Genomic DNA, 26,995 nt, shown 5'->3' on the forward strand with positions numbered 1-26,995 from the left:
GATTACCTTGGAATAAGATTACAATTCCTAAGATTCTTTCCTTTCTGCAAGAAGGTTTGGATAAAGGATTATCTGCGAGTTCTCTAAAGGGACAGATTTCTGCTTTATCTGTCTTACTACACAAACGACTGGCAGCTATGCCAGATGTTCAATCATTTGTTCAGGCTCTGGTTAGGATCAAGCCTGTTTACAGACCTTTGGCTCCTCCCTGGAGTTTAAATTGAGTTCTTTCAGTTCTTCAAGGGGTTCCGTTTGAACCTCTACATTCCATAGATATTAAGTTGTTATCTTGGAAAGTTTTGTTTTTGGTTGGTATTTCTTCTGCTAGAAGAGTTTCAGAGTTATCTGCTCTGCAGTGTGCTCCGCCCTATCTGGTGTTCCATGCAGATAAGGTGGTTTTGCGTACTAAGCCTGGTTTTCTTCCAAAGGTTGTTTCTAACAAAAATATTAACCAGGAGATAGTTGTACCTTCTTTGTGTCCGAATCCAGTTTCAAAGAAGGAACGTTTGTTACACAATTTGGACGTAGTCCGTGCTCTAAAATTCTATTTAGAAGCTACAAAAGATTTCAGACAAGCATCTTCTCTGTTTGTCGTCTACTCTGGTAAAAGGAGAGGTCAAAAAGCGACTTCTACCTCTTTCTTTTTGGCTTAAAAGCATCATCCGATTGGCTTACGAGACTGCCGGACGGCAGCCTCCTGAAAGAATCACAGCTCACTCCACTAGGGCTGTGGCTTCCACATGGGCCTTCAAGAACGAGGCTTCTGTTGATCAGATATGTAAGGCAGCGACTTGGTCTTCACTGCACACTTTTGCCAAATTTTACAAATTTGATACTTTTGCTTCTTCGGAGGCTATTTTTGGGAGAAAGGTTTTGCAAGCCGTGGTGCCTTCCGTTTAGGTGACCTGATTTGCTCCCTCCCTTCATCCGTGTCCTAAAGCTTTGGTATTGGTTCCCACAAGTAAGGATGACGCCGTGGACCGGACACACCAATGTTGGAGAAAACAGAATTTATGCTTACCTGATAAATTACTTTCTCCAACGGTGTGTCCGGTCCACGGTCCGCCCTGGTTTTTTAATCAGGTCTGATGAATTATTTTCTCTAACTACAGTCACCACGGTACCATATGGTTTCTCCTATTTTTTTCCTCCTGTCCGTCGGTCGAATGACTGGGGTGGGCGGAGCCTAGGAGGGACTATATAGCCAGCTTTGCTGGGACTCTTTGCCATTTCCTGTTGGGGAAGAGATATTCCCACAAGTAAGGATGACGCCGTGGACCGGACACACCGTTGGAGAAAGTAATTTATCAGGTAAGCATAAATTCTGTTTTTCTTCTAGGGTTTTTTAAACAAAATGAAGTTTCTGTGGAACAGTTTGGCAAGAGGCAACATGGTCCTCTTTGCATACTTTATTCATTGATTCTTTTGTCTCGGCTGAGGCTTCTTTTGGGAGAAAGTTTCTTTAAGAGGTGGTGCCTTCTGTTTAGGTTACCTGTCTTGTCCCTCCCTAATCATCTGTGTCCTCTAGCTTGGGTATTGGTTCCCAACAGTAATTGATGATCCCATGGACTCACCATATCTTAGGAAAGAAAAAAAAATGTATGTTTACCTGAAAAATTTCTTTCTTTCTGGATATGGTGAGTCCATGGCCCCGTCCTTTATTTCTCTTGTTAAGTGTATCCAGTCCACGGATCATCCATTATTTGTGGGATATTCTCCTTCCCAACATGAAGTTGCAGGAGGATCACCCACAGCAGAGCTGCTATATAGCTCCTCCCCTCACTGCCATATCCAGTCATTCTCTTGCAACTCTCAACAAAGATGGACGTAGTAAGAGGAGAGTGGTGTATTATAGTTAGTTTTTAACTTCAATCAAAAGTTTGTTATTTTTAAATGGTACCGGAGTGTACTGTTTCATCTCAGGCAGCATTAGAAGAAGAATCTGCCTGTGATTTCTATGATCTTAGCAGAAGTAACTAAGATCCACTGCCGTTCTCACATATTCTGAGCAGTGAAGTAACTTCAGAGGGGGAATGGCGTACAGGTTTTCCTGCAATAAGGTATGTGCAGTTAATATATTTCTAGGGATGGAATTTGCTAGAAAAATGCTGCTGATACCGGATTAATGTAAGTTAAGCCTTAAATGCAGTGATAGCGACTGGTATCAGGCTTATTAACAGAGATACATACTCTTATAAAAGTGTAATATAAAACGTTTGCTGGCATGTTAATCATTTTTATATATGTTTGGTGACAAAACTTATTGGGGCCTAGTTTTTTTCCACATGGCTGGCTTGATTTTTGCCTAGAAACAGTTTCCTGAAGCTTTCCACTATTGCAATATGAGTGGGAAGGGCCTATTTTAGTGCTTTTCTGTGCAGATAAAAATACTGACAGAGACATTCAACTTCCCTCTGCATGATACAGGACATCTCTGAAGGGCTCAAAAGGCTTCAAAGTTGTGTTTGAGGAGGGTAACAATCACAGTAGACTGTGGCAGTTGTGACTGTGTTTAAAAAACGTTTTTGTCATTTATTATTCTGTTTTTGTTATTAAGGGGTTAATTATCCATTTGCAAGTGGGTGCAATGCTCTGCTGACTTGTTACATACACTGTAAAAATTTTGTTAGTGTAACTGCCTTTTTTCACTGTTTCAAATTTTGTCAAAATTTGTTTCTCTTAAAGGCACAGTAACGTTTTTTATATTGCTTGTTAACTTTCTTTAAAGTGTTTTCCAAGCTTGCTAGTCTCATTGCTAGTCTGTGCAAACATGTCTAAAAAAGAGGATACTTGTTCATTATGTTTAAAAGCCATGGTGGAGCCCCATAGGAGAATGTGTACTAAATGTATTGATTTCACCTTAAACAGTAAAGATCAGTCTTAATCTATAAAAGAATTGTCACCAGAGGGGTCTGTCGAGGGGGAAGTTATGCCGACTAACTCTCCACACGTGTCGGACCCTTCGCCTCCCGCTCAAGGGACGCACGCTAATATGGCGCCAAGTACATCAGGGACGCCCATAGCGATTACTTTGCAGGACATGGCTGCAATCATGAATAATACCCTGTCAGAGGTATTATCCAGATTGCCTGAATTGAGAGGCAAGCGCGATAGCTCTGGGGATCTCCTCTCACAAGGGTTTCCTTCCTAGGGACTCTAATAGATTCTGTAGAAATGAAAATTTACCTGACGGAGTCCAGGTTATCAAAACTTCTAAATGCTTGCCGTGTTCTTCACTCCATTCCGCGCCCCACGGTGGCTCAGTGCATGGAAGTAATCGGCTTAATGGTAGCGGCGATGGACATAGTGCCATTTGCGCGCCTGCATCTCAGACCGCTGCAATTATGCATGCTCAGTCAGTGGAATGGGGATTACACAGATTTGTCCCCTCTACTAAATCTGGATCAGGAAACCAGAGATTCTCTTCTCTGGTGGTTATCTCGGGCCCATCTGTCCAAGGGTATGACCTTTCGCAGACCAGATTGGACAATTGTAACAACAGATGCCAGCCTTCTAGGTTGGGGTGCAGTCTGGAACTCCCTGAAGGCTCAGGGTTCATGGACTCTGGAGGAGAAACTCCTCCCAATAAATATTCTGGAGTTAAGAGCAATATTCAATGCTCTTCTGGCTTGGCCTCAGCTAGCAACACTGAGGTTCATCAGATTTCAGTCGGACAACATCACGACTGTGGCTTACATCAACCATCAAGGGGGAACCAGGAGTTCCCTAGCGATGTCAGAAGTCTCCAAGATAATTTGCTGGGCAGAGACTCACTCTTGCCACCTGTCAGCGATCCATATCCCAGGTGTAGAGAACTGGGAGGTGGATTTTCTAAGTCGTCAGACTTTTCATCCGGGGGAATGGGAACTCCATCCGGAGGTGTTTGCTCAATTGGTTCTCTGTTGGGGCAAACCAGAATTGGATCTCATGGCGTCTCGCCAGAACGCCAAGCTTCCTTGTTACGGATCCAGGTCCAGGGACCCAGAAGCGGCACTGATAGATGCTCTAGCAGCGCCTTGGTTCTTCAACCTGGCTTATGTGTTTCCACCATTTCCTCTGCTCCCTCGTCTGATTGCCAAAATCAAACCGGAAAGAGCATCGGTGATATTGATAGCGCCTGCGTGGCCACGTAGGACCTGGTATGCAGACCTAGTGGACATGTCATCCTTTCCACCATGGACTCTGTCTCTGAGACAAGACCTTCTAATACAAGGTCCTTTCAATCATCCGAATCTACTTTCTCTGAGAATGACTGCATGGAGATTGAACGCTTGATCCTATCAAAGTGTGGCTTCTCTGAGTCAGTAATTGATACCTTAATACAGGCACGAAAGCCTGTCACCAGGAAAATTTACCACAAGATATGGCGTAAATATCTTCATTGGTGTGAATCCAAGAATTACTCATGGAGTAGGGTTAGGATTCCTAGGATATTGTCCTTCCTCCAAGAGGGTTTGGACAAAGGATTATCAGCTAGTTCTTTAAAGGGACAGATTTCTGCTCTGTCTATTCTTTTACACAAGCCTCTGGCAGAAGTTCCAGACGTTCAGGCATTTTGTCAGGCTTTAGTTAGAATTAAGCCTGTGTTTAAACCTGTTGCTCCTCCATGGAGCTTAAACTTGGTTCTTAAAGTTCTTCAAGGGGTTCCGTTTGAACCCCTTCATTCTATTGATATCAAACTTCTTTCATGGAAAGTTCTTTTTCTGATGGCTATTTCCTCGGCTCGAAGAGTCTCGGAGTTATCTGCCTTACATTGTGATTCTCCTTATCTCATCTTTCATTCAGATAAAGTTGTTCTGCGTACAAAACCTGGGTTTTTACCTAAGGTGGTTTCCAACAAGAATATCAATCAAGAGATTGTTGTTCCATCATTATGTCCTAATCCTTCTTCAAAGAAGGAACGTCTTTTGCATAATCTAGACGTAGTCCGTGCCTTGAAGTTTTACTTACAGGCTACTAAAGATTTTCGCCAAACATCTAACCTGTTTGTTGTTTAATCTGGACAGAGGAGAGGTCAGAAGGCCTCGGCAACCTCTTTCTTTTCTTCTGTTATGTGTGATCAGTCCACGGGTCATCATTACTTCTGGGATATTATCTGCTCCCCTACAGGAAGTGCAAGAGGATTCACCCAGCAGAGTTGCTATATAGCTCCTCCCCTCTACGTCACCCCCAGTCATTCTCTTGCACCCAAAGACTAGATAGGAGGTGTGAGAGGACTATGGTGATTATACTTAGTTTTTATAACTTCAATCAAAAGTTTGTTATTTTACAATAGCACCGGAGCGTGTTATTACTTCTCTGGCAGAGTTTGAAGAAGAATCTACCAGAGTTTTTCTTATGATTTTAACCGGAGTAGTTAAGATCATATTGCTGTTTCTCGGCCATCTGAGGGAGGTAAAAGCTTCAGATCAGGGGACAGCGGGCAGTTGAATCTGCATTGAGGTATGTAGCAGTTTTTATTTTCTGAATGGAATTGATGAGAAAATCCTGCTATACCGTTATAATGACATGTATGTATACTCTACACTTCAGTGTTCTGGGGATGGTATTTCACCGGAATTACTCTGTAAAAATACATTACACCTTTTAATAGGTATTTAATTCATGTTAAACGTTTTTGCTGGAATGTAGAATCGTTTGCATTTCTGAGGTACTGAGTGAATAAATATTTGGGCATTATTTTTCCACTTGGCAGTTTGCTGGTTTTGATTATGACAGTTTCGTTTCTCTCTCACTGCTGTGTGTGAGGGGGAGGGGCCGTTTTTGGCGCTCTTTGCTACGCATCAAAAATTTCCAGTCAGTTACACTTATATTTTCTGCATGATCCGGTTCATCTCTAACAGAACTCAGGGGTCTTCAAACTTCTTTGAAGGGAAGTAGATTCTCTCAGCAGAGCTGTGAGATTTATATAGTGACTGTGTTTTAAAACGTTGCTCTGTGATTTTTATGTTTAAAATTTAATTAGTATTGCTTTACTAATGGGAACAAACCTTTGCTAACAAGTTATGTTGTTTTTAAAGAGTGATGCTATAACTGTTTTTTCAGTTCATTATTTCAACTGTCATTTAATCGTTTAGTGCTTCTTTGAGGCACAGTACGTTTTTGTTAAATAAGATTGTAACCAAGTTGCATGTTTATTGCTAGTGTGTTAAACATGTCTGATTCAGAGGAAGATACCTGTGTCATTTGTTCCAATGCCAAGGTGGAGCCCAATAGAAATTTATGTACTAACTGTATTGATGCTACTTTAAATAAAAGCCAATCTGTACAAATTGAACAAATTTCACCAAACAGCGAGGGGAGAGTTATGCCGTCTAACTCGCCTCACGTGTCAGTACCTGCGTCTCCCGCCCGGGAGGTGCGTGATATTATGGCGCCTAGTACATCTGGGCAGCCATTACAGATAACATTACAAGATATGGCTACTGTTATGACTGAAGTTTTGGCTAAGTTACCAGAACTAAGAGGCAAGCGTGATCACTCTGGGGTGAGAACAGAGTGCGCTGATAATTCTAGGGCCATGTCTGATACTGCGTCACAGCTTGCAGAGCATGAGGACGGAGAGCTTCATTCTGTAGGTGACGGTTCTGATCCAAGCAGATTGGATTCAGATATTTCAAATTTTAAATTTAAATTGGAAAACCTCCGTGTATTACTAGGGGAGGTCTTAGCGGCTCTTAACGATTGTAACACTGTTGCAATACCAGAGAAAATGTGTAGGTTGGATAAATACTTTGCGGTACCGGCGAGTACTGACGTTTTTCCTATACCTAAGAGATTAACTGAAATTGTTACTAAGGAGTGGGATAGACCCGGTGTGCCGTTCTCACCCCCTCCAATATTTAGAAAGATGTTTCCAATAGACGCCACCACACGGGACTTATGGCAAACGGTCCCTAAGGTGGAGGGAGCAGTTTCTACTTTAGCTAAGCGCACCACTATCCCGGTGGAGGATAGCTGTGCTTTTTCAGATCCTATGGATAAAAAATTAGAGGGTTACCTTAAGAAAATGTTTGTTCAACAAGGTTTGATATTGCAACCCCTTGCATGCATCGCGCCGATTACGGCTGCGGCAGCATTTTGGATTGAGTCTCTGGAAGAGAACCTTGGTTCCGCTACGCTGGACGACATTACGGACAGGCTTAGAGTCCTTAAACTAGCTAATTCATTCGTTTCGGAGGCCGTAGTACATTTAACCAAACTTACGGCTAAGAATTCAGGATTCGCCATTCAGGCACGTAGGGCGCTGTGGCTAAAATCCTGGTCGGCTGATGTAACTTCTAAGTCCAAATTACTTAATATACCTTTCAAGGGGCAAACTTTATTTGGGCCCGGTTTGAAAGAAATTATCGCTGACATTACAGGAGGTAAGGGCCACGCTCTACCTCAAGACAAGGCCAAAGCTAAGGCTAGACAGTCTAATTTTCGTCCCTTTCGGAATTTCAAAGCAGGTGCAGCATCAACTTCCACTGCACCAAAACAGGAAGGAGCTGTTGCTCGTTACAGACAAGGCTGGAAACCTAACCAGTCCTGGAATAAGGGCAAGCAGGCCAGAAAACCTGCTGCTGCCCCTAAGACAGCATGAACCGAGGGCCCCCGATCCGGGACCGGATCTAGTGGGGGGCAGACTCTCTCTCTTCGCCCAGGCTTGGGCAAGAGATGTCCAGGATCCCTGGGCGCTAGAGATCATATCTCAGGGATACCTTCTAGACTTCAAATTATCTCCCCCACGAGGGAGATTTCATCTGTCAAGGTTGTCAACAAACCAAATAAAGAAAGACGCGTTTCTACGCTGTGTACAAGATCTATTATTAATGGGAGTGATCCATCCGGTTCCGCGGTCGGAACAAGGACAAGGGTTTTACTCAAACCTGTTTGTGGTTCCCAAAAAAGAGGGAACTTTCAGGCCAATCTTGGATTTAAAGATCCTAAACAAATTCCTAAGAGTTCCATCGTTCAAAATGGAAACTATTCGGACAATCTTACCCATGATCCAAAAGGGTCAGTACATGACCACAGTGGATTTAAAGGATGCTTACCTTCACATACCGATTCACAAAGATCATTACCGGTATCTAAGGTTTGCCTTCTTAGACAGGCATTACCAGTTTGTAGCTCTTCCATTCGGATTGGCTACGGCTCCAAGAATCTTCACAAAGGTTCTGGGTCCCCTTCTGGCGGTTCTGAGACCGCGAGGAATTTCGGTAGCTCCGTACCTAGACGACATTCTGATACAAGCTTCAAGCTTTCAAACTGCCAAGTCTCATACAGAGTTAGTTCTGGCATTTCTAAGGTCGCATGGATGGAAAGTGAACGAAAAGAAGAGTTCTCTCTTGCCTCTCACAAGGGTTCCATTTTTGGGGACTCTTATAGATTCCGTAGAAATGAAGATTTATCTGACAGAAGACAGATTAACAAAGCTTCTAAATGCATGCCGTGTCCTTCATTCCATTCAACTCCCGTCAGTAGCTCAATGCATGGAGGTGATCGGCTTAATGGTAGCAGCAATGGACATAGTTCCCTTTGCACGCCTACATCTCAGACCGCTGCAATTGTGCATGCTGAGTCAGTGGAATGGGGATTACTCAGATTTGTCCCCCACTCTGAATCTGGATCAAGAGACCAGAAACTCTCTTCTATGGTGGCTTTCTCGGCCACATCTGTCCAGGGGGATGCCTTTCAGCAGGCCGGACTGGACAATTGTAACAACAGACGCCAGCCTTCTAGGTTGGGGCGCTGTCTGGAATTCTCTGAAGGCTCAGGGACAATGGAGTCAGGAGGAAAGTCTCCTGCCAATAAACATTCTGGAATTGAGAGCAGTTCTCAATGCCCTTCTAGCTTGGCCCCAGTTAAAGACTCGGGGGTTCATCAGGTTTCAGTCGGACAACATCACGACTGTGGCTTACATCAACCATCAGGGAGGGACAAGAAGCTCCCTAGCAATGATAGAAGTATCAAAGATAATTCGCTGGGCAGAGTATCACTCTTGCCACCTGTCAGCAATCCACATCCCGGGAGTGGAGAACTGGGAGGCGGATTTCTTGAGTCGCCAGACTCTTCATCCGGGGGAGTGGGAACTTCATCCGGAGGTCTTTGCCCAAATACTTCGACGTTGGGGCAAACCAGAGATAGATCTCATGGCGTCTCGCCAGAACGCCAAACTTCCTCGCTACGGATCCAGATCCAGGGATCCGGGAGCGGTTCTGATAGATGCTTTGACAGCACCTTGGAACTTCAGGATGGCTTATGTGTTTCCACCCTTCCCGCTGCTTCCTCGATTGATTGCCAAAATCAAACAGGAGAGAGCATCAGTGATTCTAATAGCGCCTGCATGGCCGCGCAGGACTTGGTATGCAGATCTAGTGGACATGTCATCCTGTCCGCCGTGGTCTCTACCTCTAAGACAGGACCTTCTGATTCAGGGTCCATTCAAACATCAAAGTCTAACTTCTCTGAAGCTGACTGCTTGGAAATTGAACGCTTGATTTTATCAAAACGTGGGTTTTCTGAGTCGGTTATTGATACCCTGATACAGGCTAGGAAGCCTGTTACCAGAAAGATTTACCATAAAATATGGCGTAAATACCTATACTGGTGTGAATCCAAAGATTACTCCTGGAGTAAGGTTAGGATTCCTAGGATATTGTCTTTTCTACAAGAAGGTTTAGAAAAGGGTTTATCGGCTAGCTCATTAAAGGGACAGATCTCAGCTCTGTCCATCTTGTTACACAGGCGTCTGTCAGAAAATTCAGACATCCAGGCCTTTTGTCAGGCTTTAGCTAGGATCAAGCCTGTGTTTAAAACTGTTGCTCCGCCATGGAGTTTAAACTTAGTTCTTAACGTTTTACAGGGTGTTCCGTTTGAACCCCTTCATTCCATTGATATAAGATTGTTATCTTGGAAAGTTCTATTTTTAATGGCTATTTCCTCGGCTCGAAGAGTCTCTGAGTTATCAGCCCTTCATTGTGATTCTCCTTATCTGATCTTTCACTCAGACAAGGTAGTTCTGCGTACTAAACCTGGGTTCTTACCTAAGGTTGTCTCTAACAGGAATATCAATCAAGAGATTGTTGTTCCCTCCTTGTGTCCAAATCCTTCTTCAAAGAAGGAACGTCTTCTACACAATCTGGATGTAGTTCGTGCCCTCAAGTTCTACTTGCAGGCAACTAAAGATTTTCGCCAAACTTCTTCCCTGTTTGTCGTTTATTCTGGACAGAGGAGAGGTCAAAAAGCTTCTGCTACCTCTCTCTCTTTTTGGCTTCGTAGCATAATACGTTTAGCCTATGAGACTGCTGGACAGCAGCCTCCTGAAAGAATTACAGCTCACTCCACTAGAGCTGTGGCTTCCACTTGGGCCTTTAAGAATGAGGCCTCTGTTGAACAGATTTGCAAGGCTGCAACTTGGTCTTCGCTTCATACTTTTTCCAAATTTTACAAATTTGACACTTTTGCTTCTTCGGAGGCTATTTTTGGGAGAAAGGTTCTTCAGGCAGTGGTTCCTTCTGTATAATGAGCCTGCCTATCCCTCCCGTCATCCGTGTACTTTTGCTTTGGTATTGGTATCCCAGAAGTAATGATGACCCGTGGACTGATCACACATAACAGAAGAAAACATAATTTATGCTTACCTGATAAATTCCTTTCTTCTGTTGTGTGATCAGTCCACGGCCCGCCCTGTTTTTTAAGGCAGGTACATATTTTTTAAATTATAATTCAGTCACCACTACACCCTTGGCTTCTCCTTTCTCGTTGGTCTTTGGTCGAATGACTGGAGGTGACGTAGAGGGGAGGAGCTATATAGCAACTCTGCTGGGTGAATCCTCTTGCACTTCCTGTAGGGGAGCAGATAATATCCCAGAAGTAATGATGACCCGTGGACTGATCACACAACAGAAGAAAGGAATTTATCAGGTAAGCATAAATTATGTTTTTGGCTTCGGAGTATAATCCGTTTAGCCTATGAGAGTGCTGGACAGCAGCCTCCTAAAAGGATTACAGCTCGTTCTACTAGAGCTGTGGCTTCCACCTGGGCCTTTAAAAATGACGCCTCTGTTGAACAGATTTACAAGGCTGCAACTTGGTCTTCCCTTCATACTTTTTCCAAATTTTCCAAATTTGATACTTTTGCTTCTTCAGAGGCTGTTTTTGGGAGAAAGGTTCTACAGGCAGTGGTTCCTTCCGTTTAAGTTCCTGCCATGTCCCTCCCATCATCCGTGTACTTTAGCTTTGGTATTGGTATCCCACAAGTCATGGATGATCCGTGGACTGGATACACTTAACAAGAGAAAACATAATTTATGCTTACCTGATAAATTTATTTCTCTTGTAGTGTATCAAGTCCACGGCCTGCCCTGTCCTTTTCAGGCAGGTCTAAATTTTAATTAAACTACGGTCACCACTGCACCCTATGGTTTCTCCTTTTCTCGGCTTGTTTCGGTCGAATGACTGGATATGGCAGTGAGGGGAGGAGCTATATAGCAGCTCTGCTGTAGGTGATCCTCTTGCAACTTCCTGTTGGGAAGGAGAATATCCCACAAGTAATGGATGATCCGTGGACTGGATACACTACAAGAGAAATAAATTTATCAGGTAAGCATAAATTATGTTTTTAAGACAGTTATTTTTGTCTAAACCTCAGGCACCTTTACACCTTGTGTTACTCCCTTTTCTCCATTTCCCTTCGGTCGAATGACTGGGGGTTGTGGGAAGGGAAGTGATACTTAACAGTTTTGCTGTTTTGCTCTTTGCACTCCCAACAGTAATTGATGATCCCGTGGACTCACCATATCCGGAAAGAAAGAAATTTATCAGGTAAGCATACATTTTGTTATTCACAAATCTTTACTTTTGTGGCTCATCACATTTATTAAGATCAGTTCACTTCTGAGCAGATTTGAAGTTATTAAAATGTCTCAGTATACTGTTAGACTGTCAGGATATTTAAATTTAAAGATAAAAGAACAGTCTACTCCAGAATTTTTATTGTTTAAAAAGATAGATAAGCCCTTTATTACCTATTTCCGAGTTTTGCACAGCCAACACTGTTATATAAATTATACTTTTTACTTCTGTGATTACCTTTTATCTAAGTCTCTGCAGACTACCCCCTTATCTCAGTTGTTTTGACAGATGTGCATTTTAGCCTGTCAGTGCTGACTCATAAATAACTCCACAGAAGTGAGCATAATGGTATCTATATTCAACTCATTAACTAGCGCTGCCTAGCTATGAAAAACTGTCAAAATGAACTGAGATAAGAGGCAGCCTTAAAGGACTTAGAAATTAGCTAAACCTAGGTATGAGCCAACCTAGCTTTAGCCTTCAACAAAGAATACCAAGAAAAAAAAGCAAATTTGATAATCAAAGTAAATTGGAAAATTGTTCAATTGCATGCCCTTTCTGAATCATGAAAGTTTAGTTTTGACTAGACTGTCCCTTTAACACATACTTTATATGTGAATAATGTAACTTGTGAATATAACATTCTATTTTTATTATTTTCTTATACAGATTATAAAGGAGTACTCATTTCTTGACTACATTATGGGAGGATGTCAGATGAATTTTGTTGTAAGTTTATTTATATAGAAATATTTAAAAGTATTGTTTGTGTTTTTCCTTTTTCACATTTACCTAAATACCTATTTGCATCCATTGGAATATCGACCAAAAAAAGTCCCTAACTTTTAATAGAGCATAAAGAAACTGTGACAATAGTAATTTTACTCCACTAAAGCACAAGACATATGAAGATGTGAAACAAAAACATAAGAAGAATTCCAACTGAGAAATTGTTCTCTTAGCATTTAAAAAACAAACAAAAAAAACCCCAGTTATTTATTTCAACTAAATCTTTCTGGTCGTTTTACAAAAAAAAAAAAATATATGCAGAAAAATGTGAAACGCAGCAGTGTGATGTAGTATTTATTTTAAATTGGTAGGCAAAATCGAGCATATTTCCTTCCACAAAAAGCTAATATCAGTAACTTTTTGCCTAGAGATTATTTAGTTGCTAGATTACCAATAGAATAAAAAGCTATTAGCAGTAACTTTTTGCCTATAGGTTATTTACTTGCTAGGTTGCTAATGGGATAAAAAGCTAATAGCAATAACATTTTGCCTAGAGGTTATTTAGTTATTAGATTACTAGTGGGATAAAAAGCTAATAGCAGTAACTTTTTGCCTAGAGGTTATTTAGTTATTAGATTACTAGTGGAATAAAAAGCTAATAATAGTAACTTTTTGCCTAGAGGTTATTTAGTTGCTAGGTTACTAATGGAATAAAAAGCTAATAGCAGTAACTTTTTGCCTAGAGATTATTTAGTTGCTAGATTACTAATAGAATAAAAAGCTAATAGCAGTAACATTGTGCCTAGATGTTATTTAGTTGCTAGGTTACTAATGGGATAAAAAGCTAATAGCAAGAACATTTTGCATGAGGTTATTTAGTTATTAGATTACTAGTGGGATAAAAAGATAATATCAGTATTTTTTTGCCTAGAGATTATTTAGTTATTAGATTACTAATGGAATAAAAAGCTAATAGCAGTAATCTTTTTGCCTAGAGATTATTTAGTTATTAGATTACTAATGGGATAAAAAGCCAATAGCAATAACTTTTTGCCTATAGATTATTTAGTTACTAGGTTACTAATGGGATAAAAAGCTAATAACAGTAACTTTGTGAGTAGAGATTTAGTTGCTAGGTTACTAATGGGTTAAAAAGCTAATATCTTGTTACTTGCCGGAGATTTTAATATTGTTTGGGACCCCTATTTAGACAGGAAATCAGATGTGGCTCGTAAACCAGTTAAGTCTGCAACCGAACTTTCGCATAAATTTTGAAACCTGATATATCAGTTTAACTTGTTTGATATTTGGTGCGCTCTTAACGCATCTGCCTGTGACTACACCTACTTCTCCTCGGTACATCATTCGTATTCGCGGATAGATTTTTTTTGTGTGACCCAGGCCTTTTGGACAATGTGACCAGATCCTGGATCCCTCAATGCCCTTGGGCAGACCACAATCGAGTTCATATTACTCTACATTCCTAAGTGGAATTGCAGCATTCTCCGACCTGGCGTCTGTCCCCTCATTTATTCTCCTCTCCGGAGACTACGGTCTCCATTATTAAGGACCTTACGCACTTCCTAGTATCGAATGATAACAACGAAGTAGATGATTTTACTTTGTGGGCCTCGTTAAAAGCGTATATACGAGGCTCATTTATAAAAATAGCGGCAGCATTGAAAAAACTTAAGGGGAAACCTTGGCACAACTCCTAACGAACCTGCATAAAATATCATGGGAACATAAAGCTAACCCTACACCCCAACTCTCTAAAAAGCTAGCAGACCTCAAAGCGCAGATAGTCCGACTAGAAAATGAAAGGTCAGCAGATAGGCTTCTTAGGCTTAAAGAAATCTATTACCACAAGGGCAATAAGGCTGATAGATTGCTCGCTAACAAGTTTAGACAAAGGACGGCGGCAGCACGTATACCCGCGCTGAAAGTGGGGGGACAACATTGCCAAACCAAAGGATATCGGTAAAGCCTTTGCAGAGTACTATGCCTCCCTTTATAACCTAAAACAGAATGATACACTTCCTTACCCAACCCCTGACGTCATTAATGCCTTTCTTACCTCCTTGAGCCTTCCCCTGGTTTCCCAGGACCAGGTGGACCTTTTGCAGAACCCTATCTCTGCTTTGGAGATCAAGACAGCCATTAAGTCTCTTAAAGCCTTTAAATCACCGGGGCCAGATGGCTTCACAGATTTATTCTATAAAAAATTCCAAATACAGCTAATGCCTATTCTAGTACGTTTATTCACAATAGCGAGTTCTCGAGGTACCTTTCCGGCTGAATTTTTACAAGCTGTTATCATCACACTTCCGAAGCAGGGGAGGGATCCCACGATATGCGAGAGTTATAGGCCTATATTGTTATTAAACCTTGACGTCAAGCTATATGTCAAAATAATAGCATCACGCCTTAACACTCTTTTGCCCGCATTAATTGACCCTGATCAGGTGGGCTTTGTTCTGAGACGCCAAGGACCAGACAATACAAGTCGGCTTTTGAATATCTATTTTGAGGCTCATAGACTACATTAGCCCTGTGTCACCCTGTCGTTGGACGCTGAAAAGGCCTTCGACAGGGTAGGCTGGGAATATGTTTGCAGTGCTGCGGTAATTCGGATTCCCGACCTCTTTCATCACATCCATAGCAGCGCTATACTCTAATCCATTGGCAAAAGTTAGAGGACTGGGATTTTGTTCTGAGCCCTTTTTAATAACTAATGGCACGAGACAAGGGTGTCAGTTATCACCTCTTATATTTACCCTCATAATGGAGCCCCTGGCCGCGGCCATTCGCTCCTGCTCACAGATCAGAGGTGTGGAAATACACCACATAGAACAGAAAATAGCACTTTTTGCAGATGACCTGACAGTACTTGTCTCTAAACCTCTCACTTCACTACCCCATTTGTTCTCTTTGCTAGAGAAATTTACCCTAGTTAGTTACTACAAACTCAATGTATTAAAAACAGAAGCGTATACTATAAATGTCCCGGAAGAAACCCTTAGCATACTCAAGAATAAGTACAAATTTCAGTGGTCCACATCACACATTAAACATTTAGGTGTATATCTATCTCACAATATACCGATCATGATTGACCTAAACTTCTCTCCCCTACTATCCACCATTGCAACATCTACTGAGACATGGAATGTCCCTTCCCTATCCTGGTTAGGGTGAATAGCAGCTTTTAAAATGAGCCTTCTCCCCAAATTGACTTATATTTTCCGATCCCTACCAATTCCAATCCCCAGATCCACAATTCATAAATTTCAGCAGCACTGCAATAGGTTAATTTGGCTCAACAAGGCTCCTAGAATTGCTACCAGCACCTTGCAACAGCCCGTACTGGGGGGCGGGGGGGGGGGGGGGGCGGCGGCTCCCAACATATTGGTTCGACCCTGTAAAGTAGATGGGCCGAAATTGAACAAGCATCTATCCCATCGGGGTTTACTTTGAGAGATCTGATATGGCTCCCCAAGCATACCAGACCACTCTCCCTTTTTCTTAATCCTATTTTAACATCGAATTTGAATATCTGGGATAAAATTCATAATCTGGCTAGTATTGCTCCCCATCCATCGCCATCCCATACACTTAGAAGGCTACTGCTAACTTTGCTTGATACTCACCCGACTCTCTGGTCCAATTTAGGTTTAACCAGTGTTATGGACCTTTATGAAGGAGATAATTTGCTCACCCTTTCTTCGGAAGTTCAACCCACCTTCTCTCCTAAATTTTGAATTTTGGAGGCTACGCAGCTATCTCAAGTCATGGGGTTTTGATAAAGGTCCCTTGAGAGCCAAAACTAGGTGGGAGATAAGATGGAATTCAGCCTTTCCTCCTACAAGACTGCTTTCACTTTCGTACCTAGACATTTTGAATCCCCCGCTTTTTTATAAATCTCCACCAATAAGACACTTGCTCTTACACATGAGCCACAACTGTGGAAGACCGCAACTCAACTAACCAAAAAAGCTGTTCATTGTACAATCTTATATGAACTGTTTCTTAAAATTCTATTACAATGGCATATGACGCCTATCCGCCTATTTAAAATCTCACCCACCAACTCTCCCAAGTGTTGGAGAGGATGTGATGCATTGGGGGCTCCACTACATATTTGGTGGACTTGCCCACAGATTCAACCCCTCTGGCAAAAAGCAACCCAGTACTGTACCATGAAAGGCATTCAAATACCGCTATCACCAAGCATTGGCCTGTTCCACATATTACCTGTACACTTGACTCTACCACAGAAGCTGTTTTGTATCTACCTATTTTTAGCAATAAAATTGGCTATAGCCCGAATGTGGCTCCAACAGGCCTCCCCCTCCTGGGAACAGGTTGTTGATATCTTGAGATTTGTAAAGTCAATGGAATCATATGTCTCCCACATACATGATTCAGAAGACTCCAGATTATGATCTGGGCGAATGGTCCTGAGTAAAACCCAGCTGCAAACTCCATTTATTTATATATTTATAATGTTACACACATTGACTCCACACTGTGATACCCTATGATACTGTGAGGAGTCTTAATTATCCCCCTCCTCTCCTAGACTGAAACCGTCCTCCCCCCCCCTTTTGTTTTTTTTTCTTCCTCTTTTATCTATCGCTCAGCGCAGACCTAAAGGTCAATTTAATTCCCTACATTTTAGCAAACAATGGTTAAACATCAATGTTGGTAAGAACAGTTCTTTTATGTTTCTCTGCAATATATGTTAACTATTAATCAATTTAGACAGAAAGCAAAAATAAGGTTATCTTTCTCTTTATGGTGGGTCTTTGATATTCCCATCCGGGTAGCTTCAGATGGTTTCGGATACCCATGGACAATGGGCTGTGCTACTCAGTAAACTTTCCAATGGATGTGTATACTTTGTAAAATGTGGTATATTGAAAATGTTGCACTGTTTACCAATGTTACTCACATACCTGTTCTTACTGTTATTATTGTCAATTAGCTAAATAAAAAAAATATTTAAAAAAAAAAAAAGCTAATATCACTAACTTTGTGCCTAGAGATTATTTAGTTGCTAGATTACTAATGGGATAAAAAAGCTAATAGCAGTAACTTTGTGCCTAGAGATAATTTAGTTATTAGATTACTAATGGGATAAAAAGCTAATAGCAGTAATTTTGTGCCTAGAGATTATTTAGTTATTAGATTACTAATGGGATAAAAAGCTAATAGCAGTAATTTTGTGCCTAGAGATTATTTAGTTATTAGATTACTAATGGGATAAAAAGCTAATAGCAGTAACATTGTGCCTAGATGTTATTTAGTTTCTAGATTACTAATGGGATAAAAAAAAACTAATAGCAGTAACTTTTTGCCTATAGATTATTTAGTCGCTAGGTTACTAATGGGATAAAAAGCTAATAGCAGTAACTTTGTGCCTAGATGTTATTTAGTTGCTAGATTACTAATGGGATAAAAAGCTAATAGCAGTAACTTTTTGCCTATAGATTATTTAGTCGCTAGGTTACTAATGGGATAAAAAGCTAATAGCAGTAACTTTGTGCCTAGATGTTATTTAGTTGCTAGATTACTAATGGGATAAAAAGCTAATAGCAGTAACTTTTTGCCTAGAGGTTATTTAGTCGCTAGATTACTAATGGGATAAAAATTAATAGCAGTAACCTTTTACTGATAGATTTTTTATTTATTTTTTTACATGGTTTTATTGAGGTTAAATATACAATATAAAAGACATGTAAAATTTCAAGTGTCATACAAAAATAAAGAGAAGGAAACACATCAGGCACCTTAAGCAATACATCACGGTTTTACTAAGTATGCTATAATCAAAACTCACATTTTCTAGATGGAATGGTCTTCCCCTATCTTAGGAGGTCACCTATGGACCTCAACCAACAATTACATCATTATAACAATGGGAAAACAAAGCTGATAACATTAGAGCAATATTAAGTAAGAATATATATAAAAGATAGTGAAACCCGTTTAAGGTACAAATAAGTAGAATTTGAATAACCTTTTATGTAACTATAAGGATCTGCTATCCTGTAGTTATGTATTCACGTACATAGAAAAAATATATACTGCGATAGAGTAGTATAAAGTACTTATAGATATAATTTAAAGGCTCGACAGGGGGACACCATCAGAGGAGATTAATTCCTTCTTGATGGTGTCAAGGACCACCAACATCTTCTTGTGGACCACCAGTGGTCCACGGACCATTGGTTGGTGGTCCTTGACACCATCAAGAAGGAATTAATCTCCTCTGATGGTGTCCCCCTGTCGAGCCGCAACTCCATACTGTGCCTGGCTGGACATAAGTGAAAACCGACGGAAGAGGAGTTAAGTTACAATCTACCTATGCAAGTTGCACAGTACTAAGCAATTTTCTTCCCTTTTCCTGTCTCTTTGTAGTAGTTTTCCTAATTCCTTCAGATGGACTTACATCACTGTTTGTCTTCCTCCCCTTCATCTTCTTTTTTTTATTTTTTATTAAATATTAATTATTTTTCATTCTGAACTTTTCTAATATAAACACACTTGCATACGAAAATATAGGCGATTGTAAGATGCTATGCGCAAAAGCAGAGTTATGTAATTTATATTGGCTACAGAATTTTTAGAGTGCGCCCCCCACTCACTGCTAACTTCGCTCCCCTCGAGTGAAGTGTCCCTTTCCAACAAGCTTTATTACTTTGAATAGGAGATATCTTGCCACTCACAGGGACTGTCCCTTTTTTACAATAATTCCATCAGGGCAGCTCTTGTGAGGGTCGGCGTCAAAAAAACCCTTAATGAGGCGAATAACCAATTACAAATAGCACACCAGCCGTCTTTGTTTGTATTGGCTGTCTTAAATTAGAATATAATTAGCTGGTGCTCAGCTATATACTGGATATCCTCAGTCCTGAGTACAATACCTCTATCTGCACATCAAGTGTTGTAATGTCTTACTATGATACATGGCTGTAACCTTACAGTTGCCAGAGAGGTCTACACGACATTGCATGACTTAATCCATCAGTGTTCATTTTGTAAAAGCTATCACTGCACTGTTTAGGTCTAATAGCTAATGTTGTGTATTTAGCTGAGCCCTATAATTCTTGCAGGTCGGAATTGACTTCACTGGATCAAACGGTGATCCCCATTCACCAGATTCCCTGCACTATATCAGCCCTAATGGGGTTAATGAATATCTGACAGCCATCTGGTCTGTTGGGATGGTAATTCAAGATTATGATACGTGAGTAATAACTTACCTCTTTTCAATGACTTCTGTTTTTTCTAATTTGATTTCACATACAAACTCACATTCAGCACCTTTCTTTCATGTAATTGGCAAGAGTCCATGAGCTAGTGACGTATGGGATATACATTCCTACCAGTAGGGGCAAAGTTTCCCAAACCTAAAAATGCCTAAAATACACCCCTCACCACACCCACAATTCAGTTTTTACAAACTTGGCCTCCTATGGAGGTGGTGAAGTAAGTTTGTGCTAAGATTTCTACGTTAATATGCGCTTGTCAGCATTTTGAAGCCCGATTCCTCTCAGAGTACAGTGAATGTCAGAGGGATGTGAAGGGAGTATCACTTATTGAATGCAATGGTTTTCCTCATGGGAGATCTATTTCATAGGTTCTCTGTTATTGGTCCCTTTTCAGATCGACGATATACTCTCATATACCAATACCTCTACTGATAACTGTTTCAGTACTGGTTTGGCTATCTGCTATATGTGGATGGGTGTCTTTCGGTAAGTATGTTTTTATTACTTAAGACACCTCAGCTATGGTTTTGGCACTTTATGCATTAATATAAAGTTCTAAATATATGTATTGTACTTATATTTGCCATGATTCAGGTTCATGTATTTCCTTTTGCATACTGTCAGTTTAATATTTGGGAAAAATAAACATATTTAAGAAATATTTTTCTTACCTGGGGTTTAGTCTTTTTTCAAATTGACTGCTTTTTTCTTTCAATTGCGGGCAAAATTAGGACCGCAGATGTGCAAAATGCCAAACTTTATTGCGTCATTCTTGGTGCGGGAATTTTTTGGCGCGAAGGTAAGTCCGTTGACGCAAGTTAGTCATTTCCGGCGTCTTAGTTGACGCCGAGTCCTTGCACAAGGTTGGGTCGTTAGTGACGCGAGTGTGTCATTTCCGGATGTTGTTGGCGCCAAAAAAAATTTCAGTTACCACAGTTGTTATCACACCATTTCTATTTGCCTCTTGCCTTTTTCTATGTCAGAGGGCTATACTATTTGCATTTTTTCCCATTCCTGGAACTGTCATATAAGGAAATTGATAATTTTGCTTTATATGTTGTTTTTTTCTTTTACATTTTGCAAGATGTCTCAATCTGATCCTGTCTCAGAAGTATCTGTTGGAACTTTGCTGCCTGATATCGGTTCTACCAAAGCTAAGTGCATTTGTTGTAAACTTGTAGAGATTATATCTCCGAATGTCATTTGTAATAGTTGTCATGATAAACTTTTACATGCAGATAATGTGTCCATCAGTAATAGTACATTGTCTGTTGCTGTTCCTTCAACTTCTAATGTACAAGATATCCCTATGAATTTAAAAGAATTTTTTGCTGATTCTATTTAGAAGGCTTTGTCTGCCTTCCCGCCTTCTAATAAACGTAAAAGGTCTTTTAAAACTTCTCATAAGGTTGATGAAATTTCAAATGACCGACAACATAATGAATTATCCTCCTCTGATGAGGATCTATCTGATTCAGAAGATCCTTCCTCAGATATTGACACTGACAAATCTACTTATTTATTTAAAATGGAGTATATTTGTTCTTTGTTAAAAGAAGTGTTGATTACTTTGGATATTGAGGAAACTAATCCTCTTGATATTAGAACTAGTAAACGTTTAAATTCTGTTTTTAAACCTCCTGTGGTTACTCCAGAGGTTTTTCCAGTTCCTGGTGCTATTTCTGATATGATTTCTAAGGAATGGAATAAGCCTTGTACTTCTTTTATTCCTTCTTCAAGTTTTAAATTTTTTATCCATTACCAGCAATTTCAATAGAGTTTTGGGAAAAGATCCCCAAAGTTGATGGGGCTATTTCTACTCTTGCTAAACATACCACTATTCCTATGGAAGATAGTACTTCTTTTAAAGATCCTTTAGATAGGAAACTTGAATCTTATCTAAGGAAAGCTTATTTATATTCAGGTCATCTTCTCAGGCCTGCAATTTCTTTGGCTGATGTTGCAGCTGCATCAACATTTTGGTTGGAAAATTTAGAGCAACAAGAATTGGGTTCTGATTTGTCTAGCATTGTTCGCTTCCTGCAACATGCTAATCATTTTATTTGTGATGCCATTTTTGATATTATCAAAATTGATGTTATATCTATGTCTTTAGCTATTTTAGCTAGAAGAGCTTTGTGGCTTAAATCTTGGAATGCTGATATGACTTCTAAGTCTAGATTGCTATCTCTTTCTTTCCAAGGTAATAAATTATTTGGTTCTCAGTTGGATTCTATTATTTCAACTGTTACTGGGGGGAAGGGAGTTTTTTGCCTCAGGATAAAAGACCTAAGGGTAAATATAAAGCTTCTAACCGTTTTCGTTCCTTTCGTCAAAATAAGGAACAGAAACCTAATCCTTCCCCCAAGGAATCTGTTTCCAATTGGAAAACTTCCTCAAATTGGAATAAATCCAAGCCATTTAAGAAACCAAAGGCAGCCCCTAAGTCCCCATGAAGGTGTGGCCCTCATTCCAGCTCAGCTGGTAGGGGACAGATTAAGGTTTTTCAAGGATGTTTGGATAAATTCTGTCCAAAATCAATGGATTCAGAGTATTGTCTTTCAGGGGTACCGAATAGGATTCAGAGTAAGACCTCCTGTGAGAAGATTTTTTTCTCTCACGTATACCAGCAAATTCAGTGAAAGCTCAAGCTTTCCTGAAGTGTGTTTCAGACCTTGAGTTATCAGGGGTAATCATGCCAGTTCTGTTTCAGGAACAGGGTCTGGGGTTTTATTCAAATCTATTCATTGTCCCAAAGAAGGAAAATTCATTCAGACCAGTTCTGGATCTGAAAATTTTGAATCGTTATGTAAGAGTACCAACTTTCAAAATGGTGACTATAAGGACTATTCTGCCTTTTGTTCAGCAAGGACATTATATGTCCATAATAGACTTCAGGATGCATACCTTCATATTCCGATTCATCCAGATCATTATCAGTTCCTGAGATTCTCTTTTCTAGACAAGCATTACCAGTTTGTTGCTCTTCCTAGCGACAGCTCCAAGAATCTTTTCAAAGGTTCTCGGTGCCCTACTCTCTGTAACCAGAGAGCAGGGTATTGCAGTGTTTCCTTATTTGGACGATATCTTGGTACTAGCTCAGTCTTTACGTTCTACAGAATCTCACATGAATTAACTAGTGTTTTTTCTTCAAAAACATGGTTGGAGGATCAATTTACCAAAAAGTTTCTTGATTCCTCAGACAAGGGTCACCTTTTTAGGCTTCCAGATAGATTCAGTGTCCATGACTGTCTCTAACAGACAAGAGACGTTTAAAATTGGTTGCAGCCTGTCGGAACCTTCAGTCTCAGTCATTCCCTTCAGTAGCTATGTGCATGGAAGTTTTAGGTCTCATGACTGCAGCATCGGACGCGATCCCCTTTGCTCGTTTTCACATGAGACCTCTCCAGCTTTGTATGCTGAACCAATGGTGCAGGGATTATACAAAGATATCACAATTAATATCCTTAAATCCCAATGTTCGACACTCTCTGACTTGGTGGTTAGATCACCAGCGTTTAATTCAAGGGGCTTCTTTTGTTCAGCCAACCTGGACTGTGATCACGACAGATGCAAGTCTTTCAGGTTGGGGAGCTGTTTGGGGATCTCTGACAGCACAAGGGGTTTGGAAATCTCAAGAGGCGAGATTACCAATCAATATTTTAGAACTCCGTGCAATTTTCAGAGTTCTTCAGATTTGGCCTCAGTTGATGTCATGATCCGGTGTACATGCGCTCAGGACACAGACCCTCGGGGCAGTGGTAGGGATTTGAAGACACCGACCCCTAACCCGCGGAAGAGTATCCTGGACGTGGATAGATGATATTCTGTGATTCATAGTTGCTAGAAGTTTTTGTAGAATAAAGGGAGAGTGCAACATTTGTATACAATAGAATCTGGCTTCACTGTAACTTATAGTTAGTTAATAGGAGTAGCTGTAGGATTCAATGAGTGGAAAATATAGCAATGTGGAATGTTCAGGCTTCAGAGTAAACTGGATTGACACTTAGATGCAAACTAAGGTTTGTTGCAGGTTCACAGTACATAATATTATATAAAGCTGTATGTCAGTATTAAGCACAGGTGATAAACAAGCTGCAAATTTAGGCATTAATTACTGTTTGTGCATATATTGGAGAATCACATGAAAGCTTTTAACTGAACACGTAGTTTCAGAGTTCTGAATATGTTAACATATTTGCAGCAGGATATTTCAGCAATGACAACTTGTAGCAGAGAAATAGTTATAAAGTTCTGAGTAAGATGCTGTTGTTGTAATTAGAGAGTGATGATAACCAAAAGCATACTTGTGATTTATAATAAAGTTCAGAGTTTAAGTAGCAGAGTCCAGGAAACAGAATGAAATTATTTGGATACTTGCGATTTGATGATTTTAAGCATTGGTAATAGAAAATGCTGTAGCTTGAAATAGTTGGTAAATTCATGCAGGAAACAGTCACAGACCTCTGTTGTTCAGGATCATAACTTCAAAGTTAATGCAAAGCACATTAGACCTGAGAAGGCTTAAAAAGAGGCTGAGGGAATCAGGTGCATGAATGATTAATCAGGCAGGCAGGCAAGCTGAATGTAAATAATGCCCAAAACCAGCAGTCAGGGAAGGAAGTCTTAAAGGGATAGTGACATTAGGCTGAGATATGTTACAGTTGAAGAGAGAACCGTTCATTTGTTTTCAGAAAGACAATATCACAACAGTGGCATATGTCAATCATCAGGGTGGGACTCTCAGTCCCCAAGCTATGAAAGAAGTATCTTGGATACTTGCTTGGGCGGAATACAGCTTCTGTCTAATTTCTGCGGTTCATATCCCAGGTGTAGACAATTGGGAGGCGGATTATCTCAGTCGTCAGACTTTAAATCCGGGGGAATGGTCCATCCATCCAGATGTGTTTTCTCAGATTGTTCAGATGTGGAGTCTTCCAGAAATAGATCTGATGGCCTCTCATCTAAACAAGAAACTTCCCAGGTACCTGTCCAGGTCCAGGGATTCTCAGGCGGAAGCAGTGGATGCGTTGACACTTCCTTGGTGTTATCAACCTGCTTATATTTTGCCGCCTCTAGTTCTTCTTCCAAGAGTGATCTCCAAAATTATCATGGAACAATCGTTTGTGTTGCTGGTGGCTCCAGCATGGCCTCACAGGTTTTGGTATGCGGATCTTATTCGGATGTCCAGTTGCCAACCTTGGCCACTTCCATTAAGGCCGGACCTGCTGTCTCAAGGTCCGTTTTTCCATCAGGATCTCAAATCATTAAATTTGAAAGTGTGGAAATTGAACGCCTAGTGCTAAGTCATAGAGGTTTCTCTGACTCAGTGATTAATACTATGTTACAAGCTCATAAATTTCTAGGAAGATTTATTATCGAGTTTGGAAGACTTAGATTTCATGGTGTTCTTCTCATAAATTTTCTTGGCATTCTTTTAGAATTCCTAGAATTTTACAGTTTCTTCAGGATGGTTTAGATAAGGGTTTGTCTGCAAGTTCCTTGAAGGGACAAATCTCTGCTCTTTCAGTTTTATTTCACAGAAAGATTGCTAAACTTCCTGATATTCACTGTTTTGTACAGGCTTTGGTTCGTATCAAGCCTGTCATTAAATCAATCTCTCCTCCTTGGAGTCTTAATTTGGTTTTGAAGGCTTTATAGGCTCCGCTGTTTGAGCCTATGCATTCTTTGAACATTAAACTACTTTCTTGGAAAGTGTTGTTCCTTTTGGCCATCTCTTCTGCTAGAAGAGTTTCTGAATTATCTGCTCTTTCTTGTGAATCTCCTTTTCTGATTTTTCATGAGGATAAGGCGGTTTTGCAGACTTCATTTAAATTTTTACCTAAGGTTGTGAATTCTAACAACATTAGTAGAGAAATTGTTGTCCCTTCTTTGTGTCCTAATCCTAAGAATTCTTTGGAAAGATCCTTACATTCTTTGGATTTGGTGAGAGCTTTGAAATATTATATTGAAGCTACTAAAGATTTCAGGAAGACTTCTAGTCTATTTGTTTTATTTTCTGGTTCTAGGAAAGGTCAGAAGGATTCTGCTGTTTCCTTGGCTTCGTGGTTAAAGCTTTTGATGCTTCAAGCTTATTTGGAGTCGGGTCCAACTCCGCCTCAGAGAATTACAGCTCATTCTACTAGATCAGTCTCTACTTCATGGGCTTTTAAGAAAGAAGCTTCAGTTGATCAGATTTGCAAAGCGGCAACTTGGTCTTCTTTGCATACATTTACTAAATTCTACGTTTTGATGTATTTGCTTCTTCAGAAGCAGTTTTTGGTAGAAAAGTTCTTCAGGCAGCTGTTTGTTTGATTCTTCTGCAGATGTTTTTAAGTTTTTCTTTTCATTATATACTGCATTACATATACTGCCTATGTATATACTGCATTACATATACTGCCCGTGTATATAGTGCATTACAGATACTGCCCATGTATATACTGCATTACATATATTGCCCATGTATTTACTGAATTGCATATACTGTCCATGTATATACTGTATTACATATACTGCACTGGCACTGCCCGTGTATATACTGCATAGAACACAAGTGCTTTACCAAGGATAAGTGTTGAACATGAGTATGACACTGCTCAACAAGCACTAGGCACATGTAAAATTAGCATAAAAAAACTTCACAAAACTCTTCAAGATGTGGAAATCTTCTACATCTGAAAACCTTTGCAGAATTACTAGCCTGGTAAATCTGTGGTCAAGTGCAGTTTAACACCTGATCAGATGAATAGAACCCAGTGTGATGTTTTCTATGGGTAATCAAATTGTGGAGATTCAGCATCATACAGTGGATTAACACTAGTGAATATAATGTAAACCATAAAACCACTGTGCACAGGAATAACACTGGGAGGGATACAATGGCATGCAGGAACAACTCAGAAGAGCAACTGTTTTTTTTAAGTGAGATATACAGATTTATAAAGCATATACTATTTTAATCATGAAACGCACAGTAATATGTACAAAGCCCCTTGTAAAACAAAACAATAATGATATAGTGACACCAAAACTACACTGTGACAAAGGTCCAGAGGCAGAACTTTTCTTCACTTTATGCGATAAGATTTTTTTTGTGAAAATTTTTCTGCAGGCCATTTTTAAATAAAATTCAATTTTAAATTTGG

The 26,995-nt window shown here is 40.2% G+C and overlaps 1 protein-coding gene across 1 annotated transcript in view; it reads left to right on the forward strand.

The window, feature by feature from the left end:
• CPNE3 (copine 3) overlaps positions 1 to 26,995 on the forward strand; it is a 258,436-nt gene that overhangs the window by 169,614 nt on the left and 61,827 nt on the right. The window contains exons 10-11 of the mRNA XM_053715177.1: positions 12,511 to 12,570; positions 19,689 to 19,822. Of these exons, the coding sequence (XP_053571152.1) occupies positions 12,511 to 12,570; positions 19,689 to 19,822 (194 nt within the window). The remainder of the gene's footprint in view (positions 1 to 12,510; positions 12,571 to 19,688; positions 19,823 to 26,995) is intronic.

The sequence above is a fragment of the Bombina bombina genome, chromosome 5, assembly GCF_027579735.1.
Source record: "Bombina bombina isolate aBomBom1 chromosome 5, aBomBom1.pri, whole genome shotgun sequence".
NCBI classification, from domain to species: Eukaryota; Metazoa; Chordata; class Amphibia; order Anura; family Bombinatoridae; genus Bombina; species Bombina bombina.